We start from the raw sequence: 15,618 nt of genomic DNA, 5'->3' as shown, positions 1-15,618 counted from the left end.
TATGTCTGCACTCCAGTCAGAGTAAAAGGTCAGTTTATGCCACTAAGCAGCTTTAATGAATTTGCTGCCCATGCCCATATTATATCAAAGCATCTAATTTCAAATCTCATGTTTTCAAATCAACATATTAATATATCCTATTTGGAATAGTTGTCACATCTCCTGCCCAATAGGCGCACGTTGGCTTGGAGTTGTTTGAAACTGCAATCACAGTAAATAAGTTGAAATTGAAGCTATAAAAAAAACACACAAATGCATCTCAAGTCAGATTATTAAAGATTTATTTAGTTCATTTACAGAAAAGATTGCATGATGAAAAATTGACATCTAAAATCCCATAATGTCTTGATAAAATCCCATCTCAGTCTTCAAATCCCACCTCAGTCTGTGCAGTAGCTTATGCGATGTGAGAGGAATGAAAGTGAATGAAACCCCTCAGCCACTTAACTTAGGATAAAGCAAAATTAGAGTCGTCACACAAAACTAGAGAAAGGAAGAAAACCATGATTGCCCAAAACGTGTATTTACATGCATGTTACACAGACTAAAACAAAGACACAACATGTATGTATAGTACAATATACAGCTATTTACTATCCAAGCGATTGTGAAAATATTGGTTTCTTAAAATATATATGTATAATTAAAATGCATTTACAACAGTAAGTATATTACAAGGAATCTAATATACACGTATCATCAACTAGTACATTAATTTATTTGTTTCACAACCCCTCATATGCATACATATACATTCACACACACATACACACACTTTTTTAGGCCAACTAGGTGGTAAAGCATAGTTTCCTTATGAGTGGGAAAAGGGGGGAACGCAAAGCCATCTACACATATAGGTAGTCAAACTGTCAGTTAAAAAAAAAAGAAGTAATAACCACCTTTTAACCCATTGTGTCTATGTTGTTATTCTTCGTGAAATCTAGAAATTCCCTCCTAGAAGAACTTACCTACCACACCTGCTTTAAATTATAACATTTAGAACATAAAGCAGCATCCATGATAGACAGCAGCTTATATTTTCCCTTAAGCGATGTAGGCTTTGATTTTTTGTGTGATGGCTCCGCAGCAGATCGGACACTTGACAAGTGACTCCGAGCACTGCTTGCAGCTGACCAGATGGCCGCACGGGATGAAGACGATGCAAATATCTCTGTCCATGCAGATTTTGCACTGTTTTTCCCTCTGCAGCTTCATTAGTTTCTCCATTGGGTCCTCATCTAAACGAAACGGGTTAAAGAAGTTATACGATGGCCAACTACTTGCATGAAATTCTACTACAAATCAGTACGTTCTCTGTTGTACAAAAAGAGAAATCCACAGAATTGCAAGTAATAGCACGGAGTTCCAAAAAATAATAATAATAAAAATAGTATGGTAATTTAAAAATATTTTCTACCGGGAGTTATTATTGAAGAATCTAATTCATTTCAATGGACAGTACCAATCTAGTTTTTAGGTTTTTAATTAATTTTCAGGCTTTCTCATTCAATTGCACTATATAAACAATTACCTTTTTCATTGGCTGAAAATCCATTCTGGTGACTTGAAGCCTAGAAGAAAAAACAGGAAGTCATTTTCAGCACATGACTGAATTGATGCAGAGAAACAAAAATAGTGCAGATAATAATAAAAAACCATTCACATACATAAAGAGATGCAAGGATCAGTCATTTATTTTTGTTTCAAAAAGAACACGCTAGATAGTAACAATGCTACGCTAGGCAGTATCAACGCAGCATAGTGTTCAGGAATGCGTTAAAATAGTAAAGTTACGAATGACAACGCGTTCCAAATAACTCGTACTGGGAGCTAACCAATAGCATTAGATACGCATAAGCAAATGTACAAGATTTACTAAAACCCAACTACAGCAATAAAAGTTACATTTAAAACTAATATTACAGTATTGTTAATATTTTCCAATCCAAAATTTCATTCTTTGCCCAACTCAAATTTCAAGGTCTTGTAACATCTGGGACATCTAGGAACAAAACATTTACGTACTTGGCTTTTACTATCTGTACATTTCACTAAACTAGCACAATGCTTGTTAGCATCCATTGGACAATGTGGTGGGATTATTTTACGAAATTTAATGGTGTTAGGACCTTTAATGAAAAATCTAGTCCTGAGTTATCCTAATCTCTAAAGCACAACTGTGATACCTTTGTTTTTACATTTGTTTTGCAAAAATAAAAAAAATAAGAAATTAGAAATCTGCTTTGTATTAAGAACCAAAAGTCCAGTTTAAAATCCTGAACTAAGATAACCTAGACAATACAATTTTGTTAATGACTAACTTATGAATTTTGACAGTAACTTAAAAACCCAAGTTGTGATGTGAAATTGAACATAATTTATAGATGTATTAACATGAAAAGCTTAATTCCTTAGAAATTCAAACTGTTTTTTTGACACTGTCATACAAGATAAGGTTTGGAAGCTCAAACATATGTCATCAATGACTGCTTTTGTCCCTCACAAATTTATCCAAACATGGAAAATAATAAAATATCAAGCCAGCGTTCATGTTGTATCAGATAATCAAACGTAAAATGGAAAAAGAATAAATAAATACTCACAGCACTACTTTGTTCATGTCTCTTTAGGTGAATGCTGTTGACAAATGCAGCTCCCTTTTCTTCCAACAAGAAGCTGCATCTAATCGAAAGAGAAAAAAGAAAACACATTTAAGCATTAACAGAAAGACAGCAACAAGATTATCACTGCGGATGGTAGGAATACAGCCAGAAATAAAACGTTTGAATTTACCCTGGGTATTCTTTAGCATGTTCTTCCCATGGGTCTTCATCGGGCTGCCAGCCTTTTAGACCTCCACCACAGCGGAAGCATAACACCTGGTCTTCTTGCCCTAAGAAAATAAAAAAATCTTTTAAAAAAAGACAATGCCAACACTTCTATGTCAAAGCCACAAAAGCATTAAAACACTTTCTCTGTTAATATTTCATATCTGTGCTCTACCTGTGCTGTAGAAACCAGCTCTCGCGAGCCTCTCGTGGTCGACGGGGTGCCGAACATGAGCGAAGCTACTGAGCCTCCCCTCAAAAGTCTCCATATTTCCCCCCCGGTTCACGTTTTGATCTTCCCACATCGGCTCATCTGCGTTGTCCAGCAGCGGGGCGTTCCCTACGTCGTGGCCGAGGATGAAAAAGCAGTTGGGAAAGTGTTTGGCGTGTTCTTCCCAAGGGCGATCTCCGTTTTCCCAGTTGTTCAGCTTGTTGCCGCAGCAGAAACACTCCACCCGGTCGGCCTGTCCCAAGTAGTAGAAGCCGGCTTGAGCCAGGTCTCTGGGTCTTACGAGCACATTGGAGGGCCAAGAAGAAAAGCTGTCCAGACGGGCCTGTTCACTCTTCATGTGAGGTATCCTAGGGTAGAGGGTCTCGTCAACCACTTCACCGGTGGACACCCGGTACTGCATATCCTCTGCAACTTCGTCGTAGATGAGAGGGGTAATATAATTCGGCTTCATGCTGTTTGGGTGGCAGCACACGAGGAACCGGCATGATGGAGAAACCTGCACAAGCAAGAAACATATGGCTACAATATCAAAAATGAGACAAAAAAAAAAAAAAACAAGTTGTTCTTACTGTAACCAATAAATATATTTACCTCCTTGTGCCTTTGCACAGGTGTGTCTCCACTATGCCAGTTCTCCACAGTCTGATTGCAGCTGAAACACTGGACGCGGTCTGCGTTGCCGGTGAAGTAAAAGCCCGCCCTCGCCAACCGTTCAGGCGGGACTTGCCCAGCCAGGGTGGATCCCCGGAAAGACTGGAAGCGATTGTCGAACTTTGAGAAGTCAGGACAGCCGTCTGACTCCAAATTGCTGTAGTTGCCTTGCTCAGACATAATTGGGCGAGGAAATCGCTGGGTGGGTCAAAGTTTGAGAGGGGCAGGATGTCTGAGGAGGAAAAACACAAAGTGTTGGGTAATATGTAGGCTTTGAAATGGGCCCTTTAAGAGAGGCAGCTAAGCGTTCATCACATGCAGACGCTGAATAGACCATGTGTGGGATGGGCATTCCAAAGGGAGTAACTCTATCACAAGGCAGTAATAATAACTTTTCTCAAAGGGCGACACCAGCACCGAGGGAAACCTTAAACACTTTTCCTTTCCAGGAATACATATGCAAATAGTTACCATGATGAGCACACAACATATTTTATGGACGGAACGGTACACTGTGTTCTTGACACTCAGGAAGCTGGAAAACATGTTAGGAATTCATGGCAACAATTTAATTACGTAATTACGTTAGAGGCATGTGGACACGCCTCTAAATCATGATGAGACGGTCAAACCTATTAATTATACACAAGCATTGATCCGTTTGGGGATGGTGAGAAGCTGCTGTAAGAGGCGGTGTGTTTACTTTATTGATTGTGATCTTTGCCCTGCATACGTGTCGAAATTCCTCTCAAGAAAGCTGTGATCAGATCAGGAAGCTGTCGGCGACGCACTTAAATTCTCCTGCCCTCCCCACCTACGCTTTGTTAAAACCGAAAATCGAAACTTTTAAAAGGTACTTTACCACCATGTGCCAGTAAACGCACGCCCACATTTATGAATGGACATTAGCTTTAAAACCGTTTTACCGTTTTAATTTTGAAGTCGGAGACGAAAGCAAACTTAATCACCGTCACCTTCATCCCGTTCCACGGGACATATTACGCAAACTCTGAATTATGTGAAACAAAGCAGAATATCCTCTTAAAAGTATTCACAGCAATGCGTTCAGCTGAAGTTCTCTGTTTGGACTTTAACCTTGGCTCCCGTTTCTAACAGTGTCCTTCAAACCCGAGTGGCAACAGCAGCTATGTTTGCTAGTTAGATTAGCATGATGCTACTTTACGCAAGTACGCAGTTCCGAAGAAAATCTCAATATCTACCTTTTTCACGTCTTTGGGACGGGTCCGTAGTTCCTTACTTCACTCGGTCTTAATGATATCGCCACCCACAGCGAAGAAAAAGGACTGCTGGAGGCCGTTTAATTTATAACCCCCTCTGATCGTGAGGAACAAGGCGACAGGCAGTTCCTCCCTTTCCAGAGCGCGGCAGCGTGATGACGTCATGAGAAACGTTTCAGTGGAATTTTTATGTTTTCATTATTTTAAGCGAGCGCATTTACTGAGGACCAAAACTGACCGCACTCAAAAGATGAGAAAAATGTTTGACATTAAGTTTGCATATAATTGAAAATAAAAAAAAATATATAAATATAAAATATTTCAGAAATTCAAACAGTAAAACACATGATGTAGATTCACTATAAAGTGACATATTTAAAATAGTGATGCACCGATATGACAATTTGGGCCGATATCGATTAAAAAAAAAATTAATATTACAGCTATGGCTGATAATCAATATTTACCGATATTGTATAGTGAAATATCACTATGCTTTTGAAACCTTGAAAAAAACAATACCACCACTAACTTCACCACAGCGTCTCTGCTTCAGTTAAACAGTAACTGCATTTAATCATATTTTCAAATGTGACATTTATGACATGTGTCAGAGTACACCTTTACTGAAATTGATCAAATTAACAATTTCAAAAATTTTGTCAGTTTTTGGGGTGTTTAAACATCAGTTGGAATTTATCATGACAACGATCAATCTAAATCTTATTGTGACGAAAAAAATATCATGATAAATGGTAAATGACCTGCTAAAATATTTACCCTTATTACCCTACCCCTCCAGAAACAAACAGCAACAAGATGGAAGTAAATAGTGGTTGATAATATTGGCCCAATGTTATTCATCGGACCAATACCGATATGGTAAAAAAAAAAAAAAAATACAATGCAGGGTTGCATCATTGCAGATTGTTGTAAAGTGAGTCTGTGAAATATTTAATTAGACAAAACATTAAAAAAAAAATCCTGTTTCTGAATAAAATTATACGAAAATGGCTTTTTGCATTGTTTAGGTCTCATAATAAAACTCGGTTCAAGATGTGAAATATTTAAGCATGACGACAAAGGAAAAATACCATTTTACACCAATGTATATTTCAGCCCTCTAACAGAATCTGAGTTTATTTAAATTTGACCATAAATGCAATCTAACTACACACATATTTAGTCCAGTTATACTTTATTAAAAAGCTGTACTTTTTCCTCTCCTTTCAAATTCAAATAGTAGTTATAGATTTGTCTGTGCCTGTGGGGGACGATTCTTGACATCTGTGTGAAACTAACACCTGCTGTATAAATTTCACTGAGATGACTTCATGAGCTTTCTTAGAACACATAGTTTCGGTTACAGGGAACATTCACAGCATTCTTAAAATTTTTATTCATCGCCACACTTTCTAATGGCTGTAGAAACAGATATGTGGACTGTGGCCATGAGGTTGAAATCGATGAGGCAACATCCATTTTGTCACCGGTTAAAAGTCATTCATGGCCGTTTCCCACTAACGCCTGTTTGGCGTGTCTTGACTCAACTATGCACTAAGTGGTTATAAGGGTCTTCCACTTATCGCGATAACTGATGTTTGAAAAACCTTCATAGGTATTACTAGTAAGACAGGCATTGACACTCCCGCTGTTCAAATCACAATACATCCACTGTCTACCGAAACAGCTCTTCAGGTACGGCTTTGATAAAAAATGTTTAGGTTTCAGGTTGTATTAAAACAAAAGTACAAAATAAAGAAATGCAAGTTTTTTATTCTGCTGTTAGAACGATACGTTGGTTAATACAGTTAGTACTGTACAGTATAATCTTACTTGGAACATCTTTGTTATTTTAATTCTAAGGCAGATTGATGCAAAAATGTAGAAAAAAATACCTGTTACGCTCCCACACCTGCACACTGGTGGGAGCATAGGGGCCATGACAAAAAATGGCACTTTTTGTCCCTTACAGAGTAACAGATGTCTAACAAGCTAATATAGGCTGGTAAGTTAGTCATAGCTTGCCAGTTGTAGTTTCAGCTGAAGTTTGTATGTTTTTCTAAGCAAAACTAACTAAATAAATAAAAAAACACAGAAAAAGTGTTACAGTCATCTTTTAGCCAGCTGACCAACAGTGCACAGCAGTAAGAGGGGGAGGGACAGCATTGCGGACCATTACTCTTTGCTCTGTACGTCCAAGGGAAATGCCATTCATGCTGGGATTTCTCTCAACGAAAGGACTTTAACCACAGGGAACACTCTGACAGAAAATATGCAGTTCTGAAACCGAAACTTAGCAAAACCACAGGATACCTTAATACTGGTGATGAATGAAACCTGCATTTACTTTTCAAATTGTAAAATAAGTTTTACCTTGAAGCTCTGGCTGTGTTTGATAAGAGATGTAAAGACAAAAAGACAATACTTTTTGATAGTTGCCACCCACTGCTGGGTGGTCAGAGAGTTAAAACTACAGATTTTAGCACATTACGATACATAGCAGTAGATGTATCTGGATAAAACAAAAACTGATGTTCTTTGATAACTTTTGAGCTGCCCTTAATGCAGTCATATTACTGCATTAAGTAAAATGACTTACTTAATGCTTGTAATATGACTGAATGGTACTGCATGCAATACATAATTCCCACAAGTCTGAACAGGAGGTGAGCTGTGCCACTGAACGGCCATCTTGGTAGGCAAGCACAGCGTAAAACATGATGAACCATGGCTTTGAGACCAAAAAAGAGTAAGTATAGGAACACTTGATTTTGTTGACATATTAACAAAATCGCAGCTGTAGGGATCGACCCCAATGAGACAGCAAATGTGGCTTGTTTATTGTTGTCATAGCAACCCCATAGTAGCACTGTCATGTTAGGTAGACACCTACAGAGATGGTTGTCAGCTACAAAGTTCCCGGATGTGACGTCAATTTTAATTGAGTGGAATTTCAATGGAATGCGTTGGATTAATCGAGACTGAATTTGGACCAAACTGGATTCCATAGCTGTTTGTTGTACATTCTAACTTACTGATGTGTTTATGGTCAACCTTGACTTCAGAAGCTGTACTGTAAGTCAGCAGGAGTTAAGTTTAGTACTTTGTTGAACAAGAAACTTAAGACAATATATTTTAGAAATTGCCCCTTGAAGATATTTAAAAAAAAGAATGGCACCGAGCACAAAGCCATGTGTGACTCCATTACAAAATAGAGTAATAAAGACTGAGGAAAAAAACAGCCTCAACAATCACCAAGTCACTTTTTTTTTTATTTAGGTACAACAAATTTATTCCAACCAGATTTCATCGCCACTTGATGTTTCGTTTTTGCCATTTCTACACTTGAACTTTCACAGAAAACGCACTGTGCTGCTGCAAAAACTGTGCTTAGACACGTCAGTCTCAAAGCCCCAACAGGAGGTACTGATCAGCCTCAAAAACAGTCCAATCCCTTTTCAACACCAATGCCTCTTTCACATGTCACCGACCACACCAAATAACAATGGGCCTGCTCAAGTAGGACTGAGTGAGTTGATGGTTTTCATCGGAATGCGACGGTAGCGGTTTGAACCAAACCACGACCAGCGAGTCAGAGAAAGCATCACCCCTCCACGATCCGGCGGAGTATGTTCCCCAAGCCACCCTTGGCTATCTGGAGGGGGGTCTTCTCCTCCTTGTTCTCAATATAAATGCTGGCACCGTGTTCTACCAGCAACTTGGCTGCTTCCAAACGCTCTTCATCACACGCAAGATGGCTGTAAGAGAAAAGATATACAAATTGGTGCCTTCATGTTTTCATAAAAGTCAGGTAAAAAACTTCAACTGATGACATATTGGTCTGGCAACATGTTACGGCTTTCGTTCTACATATTTAAATCCGCGCCGGCTGTGACAATTTTGGACAAATGCGTTTGCACACGTACAGCGCCGTGTTGCCCTGCGAGTCCTGGATGTTCGTTGAGGCACTCTGCTTGAGAAGCAGCTGGATGAGACGGTAGTTGCCCTTGGCCGACGCTCTGTGCAGGGGAGTGGAGGCCAACTTGTCCGTGGCATTGGGGTCCGCTCCATTTTCCAGCAGCATTAAGGCGATCTGCAAACAGGAGACAGAATTGTCTCGCATGCCAGTCGCAGGTAACCCCGTTGTAAACTTTGCTTCCCGTTAAACGCGAAAAGCCCGTTTCCTCATCCAAAGTCTCGGCGCCCTCAAGAGCCTCTTTCGAGCGCCACTTCCTAGAGGAAATTTTAACCAACAGCGTAGGATGTGAGAGCAAAACTAGAAGGTGGCTTGGCCGAGACCAATGGGAAACTAAACGAGAAGTTTTCCACTGGTAGTAATGGAATAAAAAAAAAAAAGTACCTTACATAATGTCACTAATTTATTCAATTTACTTTATAATGTGTTTTTTTTCTTTAAGCTGTCGGAAGGTCGTTTGGAACTGGAAGGAAAACTTTACAATGTTTTGCTACAAAAATAGCTCCAGGTCTTTTCGGTTGAACATCGATTTTCAAGTTCTGCAGATTTCTCACTGGATTTAAGTCTGGACTTTGACTAGGTCATTTTAACAAAAACATGCTTTGATCTAAACTTTAAACCATTTTAGTGTATTTATATGCATGTTTGGAGTAATTCTCATAGTCCTGCTGCAGCAAGAGAATATTTTCGAGCCCTTCTCTAAAACCATCCTATATTTAGCTCTGCCTACCACATCATGATGCTGCCACCACTGACTCACTGCGGCACTGTGTCCTCAGGATGATGTGGAGTGCTGGTTTATCTTTGTCCCATCTGATCAGAGCACTTCCTTCCACAGTGACTGCTGGTTCCTCTAAATCTCAGCAGGATTTGTTTAGGTTTGGCACACACTAAAGGCCAGATTCTTTTTCTTTTTTTTAGAAAAAGACCCCCAGGGGGTCTTTTTGTGGGCTCTAGTGTCCCTTTTTACGAAAGTAGGCTGACAGGAATGGGGAAGGAGAGGAGGGAAGACATGCGGCAAATGTCGCAGGGGCCAGGAGTCGAACCCGCGACGGCCACGTCGAGGACTCAAGGCCTCCAAATATGGGTGGCGCTAACCGCTACGCCACCACGGCACGCCCGCCAGATTCTTTTTAAATGAACAACTAACTCGGCTGTGGATCTCAGCAACTCTTCCGGTTACCACAAGCTGTCTGTTCGTCTCCTGGCTTGTCATTTTGAGAGGGTGGCAATATATTGATAGGCTCTCACTTTTATTTCCGGACGAAGGAGAGCGCACCTTATCGACATCGTCTCTCTATTGTGTGCATTTGTGGCATTTATTTGACCCAACACAATGCTATTTTTAACTTGATTTTCTATTTTTTCTTTTTTTGCTTACAGATTGCTTTCTCTACGCACTCATCAGTTCCATTAGTGAGGAAGGACAGGAGAACTAAAATATTTAAGCCGATTCAAAACAAACAAAAGTGAATATATTTTAAATAAGGCCTTTGCGTCCTTACTGTTCAATTTGGAACTGATTTTTACAATCATTCCCATCACATTCGAGACTTTCACACGGCACAGTAACCTGGTGGAACTGTAAGCTGTTAAGGGTTCAATCCCAGAGAGAACACCTTCCATTTAAAACGGTGAGAGTTTTAAATTGTGTATTTCTCCTGTGATTCTTTAAATTGCACCTAAGGATAAAAGTGACTTGTCGTCTTCATGCCTGAGTTACAAAATCCCACACAGTTCACACTACAAAGGTGTGGCTGGACTACCTGCATTATTAACCCAAACATAATAGAAGCTGCTTTGTTCACTTCATACACTGCAGTAAAGAGTGGAATGTGAATTCAAAATAATTGTACTCAGATCTAAAACATTTAATCTGTCTGCATCTCGTCTTTCAAGTGCTGCCAGATGTACAGTAGCAGAATGATTACAACATGATGAAAGCTTACCGTCTCATTTTGTTCCTGTATACAATAACTGACAGGTTGGAGCTTTTTTTTTTTTTCTTACAAACTAAGTAGGCAAAACAAAATGTTCATAACTAGTGTTTATAATATGCAAAAAGAAGTTAAATAGATGTTTTTCTCACTCTTTATTTAAGTGTTGACTTTTGAGAACTTCACTATCCACAGTGACACTTTAACAATATTTGGGTGATATGATTTAGAACATTTAATTCCCCTTTGGGATGAAAAAAGTATTTGAATTACATTGAACTTCCCTCACATCCTGATTTATGGTTGTGTTTAATCATAAGAACTGGTGCAGGGAGGCCTGTATCAGACATAGCTGTAAACTCACCTCAGCCGTAACGTGATTAATAGGATTATTTTTGACCCCTGATGGGTCAGCCCAGAGGCCTTGTCAGGAAACATCAGGGACTTAACCCAGCCTAGAAATAATTGGGCTGGGTTACATTTTAATACACAAATAGAATGCCTTTACAATGGTTTAGAGTAAAGCTTTTTCCATGTCTTGAGTCCAGATGTAAACCCAATTAAGAATCTGTGACAAAACTTTGAAAGATACACAAATAAATACATGCTGGTAGAGACACACCTCATGCGGCGAGAGGCTGTAAATGTAGCATTTGGCTCAAAATGCATGCCACACTTTTTGGATTTTTATTGAGAAACACTTCAGGTGCTACTCTACTTTACGTTGATCCGTCACACCCAACCCCAACAAAATACAATCAAGACTGCAGCTGACTAAACGTGACAAGACGAAGAATGCAAAGGCATAAAATTACACTCCCATACACAAGTATGGAGTCTTTCGCATTTTTTGCAACTGTTAGTGCACAAACGACACTGTACCTCGTATCTGCCTTTGGAGGCGGCGTAGTGCAGAGGGGTGCATCCATTTTGATTAACTGAATTCAGCTGGGCTCCACTGCCTATCAGAGATCTCACTATGTCCTCTCTTCCTGCAGATGCAGCAATGTGCAGAGGACTCCACAGGGCCTGGGGAGTGGAGAACACATCACGCTGTAATAACATCCATTTACGTCAACTTAACGGTAACCCGTCACTAGGGGGGAGGGACGCGGAGAGCATCACAATTTAAAGCTTAGCTCACATCATCCTGCAGGTTGACCTCAACTCCCAGGCTGAGTAGGAACTCCACGATGTTGGTGTGTCCAGCAGAACAAGCCCAGTGGAGAGCGGTCCTGCCGTCCTGAAACCACAGACAGCCGTCATTAGCTCCACAAACGACGCAGCCCAACAGAGTACATAAAGACGGGGACGCTGACCTGGTCCGTTTTTCTGACAAGTGTTTTGTCGGACAGCATGGACTGTTTTAATTTGTCGAACTGCCCGCTGAAGGCTAAATTGCAGACCTCCACGTTAGACACGGAGCTCTCCATCACTCTGTGTGTTTGAATGCGACGGGAAAGTTGTTGGACGCCGTGCAGGTGACCGAAGTTGTTGCGTTTGAAAGCTGGAGGATGACTCAGGAAATCATGAGCCTCACATCCGACGTGGGTGCACGTCGGTCTCTTCAAAATAAAAGATAAAAATCAAGCCTGATAAGACGCTGATCTTCTTCACGCTTGTCGTTTTAATAGGCTTGTAGATAAATTTGATTTGATAAACGTAGAATGTATCGATTCTACATCTATAAATGAAAAAAAATATTGGTCATTATTATTAATTATTCCTCGTAAAGCATATTTATTCATAGAAACATTAATAATTGGGTCAGGGGAGGGGAGGCCTCTAAGGGTGGGGGGTTTATGGAGTGGCCAGATGGCAGCCACTGATAATTGGACTGCGACGCCCAAACTAAGACACTATAATAAAAATATATACTTAAGTATATTCTAATAAAGAAAATTCAATAGTCTTTTCACAACTAAATAAACACAATTGATCAAAAATGAATAAATAAATGAAGAGAATAAATAAACAAAATATCATTCCTCAAATATCTTTTTTCTACATTTAAAAAAATAATAATAATTGATGTTTAAAAAAAAAATGTTTAAAAGACAATTTACCGGCACCCTCGAACCATCCACTCTAGGTGGCGCTACTGACTTTGGTTAAAACGACAACGCGCACATCTTATTTTGGTAGTCACGAAATTTGCTAGGCGGAAGTAAAACATGTAAGATGGACGCGCTGTTAGCTGAATAAATCAGAGGGGGGAAAAGATAATATACAATTAATACGTATAAACTCTTACCGTTTCCCCTTGTTATTTGTTTCGCTTCATATATGAGCAGACATGGCGAGCACTCTGGTAGGTTTATCAACATGTCTACAAGTTTATTTTAATCTCTTTTTAGTCAAACCGCTAACTAGCTAGCTGTTTTTCCTGTGCGCGTGCTCCTTTTTTTTTTTTTTTTAAATATAAATTTTTTTTGACAAGTCTAATAACTACTACATTCATCGTGCTTACTTACTTCTTAATGTGTTTACTTCGCCTTGTCTCTGTAGGATTTCCGGACCCATGCTGACCAGTCTTGCAGATATGCCGAGGAGTTTGTTAACATTTACTACGACTGTGTGGACAAGAAAAGGAGGGTGGGCATTTTGTTCCCAGAATGAAAAATTCACGCATGTCCCCTCGAGTTATAGTATACCCTGCATGCCGACGTGTGGGTATGTTTCCGGTGGAAAAACTGCAGTCTAGAGACGTGTTTGTAATCAGTTAAATCTGCTGTTATCCCTCAGTGGGGAGCAGCGGCGTCCACTACTCATCTTTGTTTCAGATCTGTTAACAGACAAACGGACAGAATCTTTGTGTAAAAAGACACAAACAAACAGACATTGAAATAAGTCAATCTTTTGTTGCTGCATTATTATTTCACACAAAAAATATGATGAAATTTCCATCTATATAAGCTCTCTGTACTTTGCCATGTTGTGAATCATTTTCAATTGATCAACATAGTCCAACAGATTTTTTTATTTGAAATCTCACATTTCAAAGAGTTGATTATAGTACACCCCCCATTAAAGTGACTTGCACCCTTTTTATTAGTCCCATTTGAATCGGCAAACAACTCACATTGACATTTATTATGGTAGAGCAGGCCTTATTTTTTTCCAGGCATGGAAAAGGTAGCATCTGATAAATATGGCTCCTCACCTAGCCTAGTTGCAAAAAAGACTCTTTGTGCGCCATCAGATTGATACCTATGAGGAAACAGGAAGTTACAAATTACAAGTTGGATGTTAATAAAAAATCGTAAAAATTAAAATGTGTCAATTACATTTATTTTGTAGGGATTAACTGTGCTACTGCTGAATTTGTTCAAAAAAATCTTTTTACATTGAATAAATGTGCTAATTTATTGGATGTTGAATATAAGTAGCTATTTGAGTCGCATAAAAAAAATCAAATTCAATAACAACACAGAAAACCAGTGGTTGAGTACTGTTTAATAATTCTGGATTCAAATTCATTTTTAGCATTATTATCTGGAGATTACCAACACTTTCAGACCCAGTGCAACAGAGGAGACCAATTTCTGTTTTAAGATGGCGCGGGTCGCTTGTGGCTGCTGTTATTGACTGACTTGTGTGTTTCAGAACCTGACCCGGCTCTACCTGGACAAAGCCACGTTGGTGTGGAACGGCAATGCGGTTTCAGGACAGGACGCTCTGGGAGAGTTCTTCGAGTCGCTGCCGTCCAGCGAGTTCCAGGTTCAGACTCTGGACTGCCAGCCGGTTCACGGTCAGCGAAGTTTAAATAATTTTAGGCAAAAAAAAAACAACAAATAGATAACGTAACATCCTCATAACATTGTCTTTTCTCAGAGCAAGCAACCCAAGGCCAGACCACGTTGCTGGTAGTGACTGGTGGGATCGTCAAGTTCGAAGGGAACAAACAACGATTCTTCAACCAGAATTTCCTCCTCACAGCTCAGGCCTCACCAAACAGCGATCAGCCCGTCTGGAAGATCGCCAGCGACTGTTTCCGATTTCAAGACTGGAATAGCTGAGCCTCGTGTTCTGCGTTTCTAAACTCGGACGCTCGGCAGCAGCTACGTTTTCATGAGGCTTTTGTACTTTCTGTAAAGTAAAACTGTATAAATTGAGTGCCAATAATTTTATCTTGCAATGTCAGACACGACGATAAAGAACCTTGAAATGTTTTAATTTCAAACATTTGAAACCACAAATTACTGCAAAAATTCAAGATGCTCAGCAGCCTGAATCAGGATATATTCTATTTCAGGAGGATTTCTTTGAGTGTGATAATAATGCAGATTCGTTTTCCCACTGTGATTAGGGTTCTGTCAGAGTCTGTGTGAATGTAGCTTTCGTCAAAAACAATCTGTACTTGGATTTACACTTGGACTATTAATATTGTTTGAAAAAAAAAATGTACACAAAATAAAGTGTAAGTTTTATATTATTATTTTTATTGTCCTTAATTCTGCAATGTTGTCAAGTTCAATGTTTTCTAACTTGCAGGGCATTATAACTCCAGCTCACCTCAGCTGCTTTTGCTTTGGGTCTGTAGGATTGTGTCCTGACCTTTATTTATTTATTTTTTTTATCTTTTCACTGTTCTAAAAAACTAAATACCAGTTTCCTCTGCAATTGATTACAGTCAAAATGCTGAGGAAACCCACTATAGCAGTGCTTGTTGTTCTTTGCCAGGAAATACCAGCAACTTTTAATAAAAAGCAGGTGGTTATTAGATATTTTTGTTGTTTTTCTATGAGTATAT

At 39.4% G+C, this 15,618-nt stretch overlaps 3 protein-coding genes across 3 annotated transcripts; 1 reads left to right on the top strand and 2 right to left on the bottom strand.

The window, feature by feature from the left end:
• Positions 1 to 264: 264 nt before the first annotated feature.
• LOC102236946 (E3 ubiquitin-protein ligase XIAP-like) lies at positions 265 to 5,101 on the bottom strand. The gene is made up of 7 exons (XM_005810798.3): positions 4,932 to 5,101; positions 3,652 to 3,943; positions 3,004 to 3,556; positions 2,794 to 2,893; positions 2,604 to 2,682; positions 1,532 to 1,571; positions 265 to 1,238 (listed from the first exon to the last, which is right to left on the bottom strand). Exons 2-7 carry the CDS (start codon positions 3,889 to 3,891, stop codon positions 1,045 to 1,047), a joined length of 1,206 nt encoding a protein of 401 aa, XP_005810855.1. The 5' UTR covers positions 3,892 to 3,943; positions 4,932 to 5,101; the 3' UTR covers positions 265 to 1,044.
• A 1,607-nt stretch (positions 5,102 to 6,708) lies between these two features.
• psmd10 (proteasome 26S subunit, non-ATPase 10) lies at positions 6,709 to 13,428 on the bottom strand. The gene is made up of 6 exons (XM_005810799.3): positions 13,340 to 13,428; positions 12,185 to 12,430; positions 12,010 to 12,108; positions 11,748 to 11,894; positions 8,879 to 9,045; positions 6,709 to 8,710 (listed from the first exon to the last, which is right to left on the bottom strand). The coding sequence occupies exons 2-6, from the start codon at positions 12,296 to 12,298 to the stop codon at positions 8,557 to 8,559; spliced, it is 681 nt and encodes a 226-aa protein (XP_005810856.1). The 5' UTR covers positions 12,299 to 12,430; positions 13,340 to 13,428; the 3' UTR covers positions 6,709 to 8,556.
• Positions 13,007 to 15,596, top strand: nxt2 (nuclear transport factor 2 like export factor 2). The gene is made up of 4 exons (XM_005810800.3): positions 13,007 to 13,176; positions 13,374 to 13,460; positions 14,472 to 14,616; positions 14,700 to 15,596. The coding sequence occupies exons 1-4, from the start codon at positions 13,162 to 13,164 to the stop codon at positions 14,882 to 14,884; spliced, it is 432 nt and encodes a 143-aa protein (XP_005810857.1). The 5' UTR covers positions 13,007 to 13,161; the 3' UTR covers positions 14,885 to 15,596.
• The last annotated feature ends 22 nt before the right edge of the window (positions 15,597 to 15,618 follow it).

The sequence above is a fragment of the Xiphophorus maculatus genome, chromosome 23 (assembly GCF_002775205.1).
Source record: "Xiphophorus maculatus strain JP 163 A chromosome 23, X_maculatus-5.0-male, whole genome shotgun sequence".
In the NCBI taxonomy this organism is placed as follows: Eukaryota; Metazoa; Chordata; class Actinopteri; order Cyprinodontiformes; family Poeciliidae; genus Xiphophorus; species Xiphophorus maculatus.
This window is presented reverse-complemented; position numbering and strand designations above follow the sequence as displayed.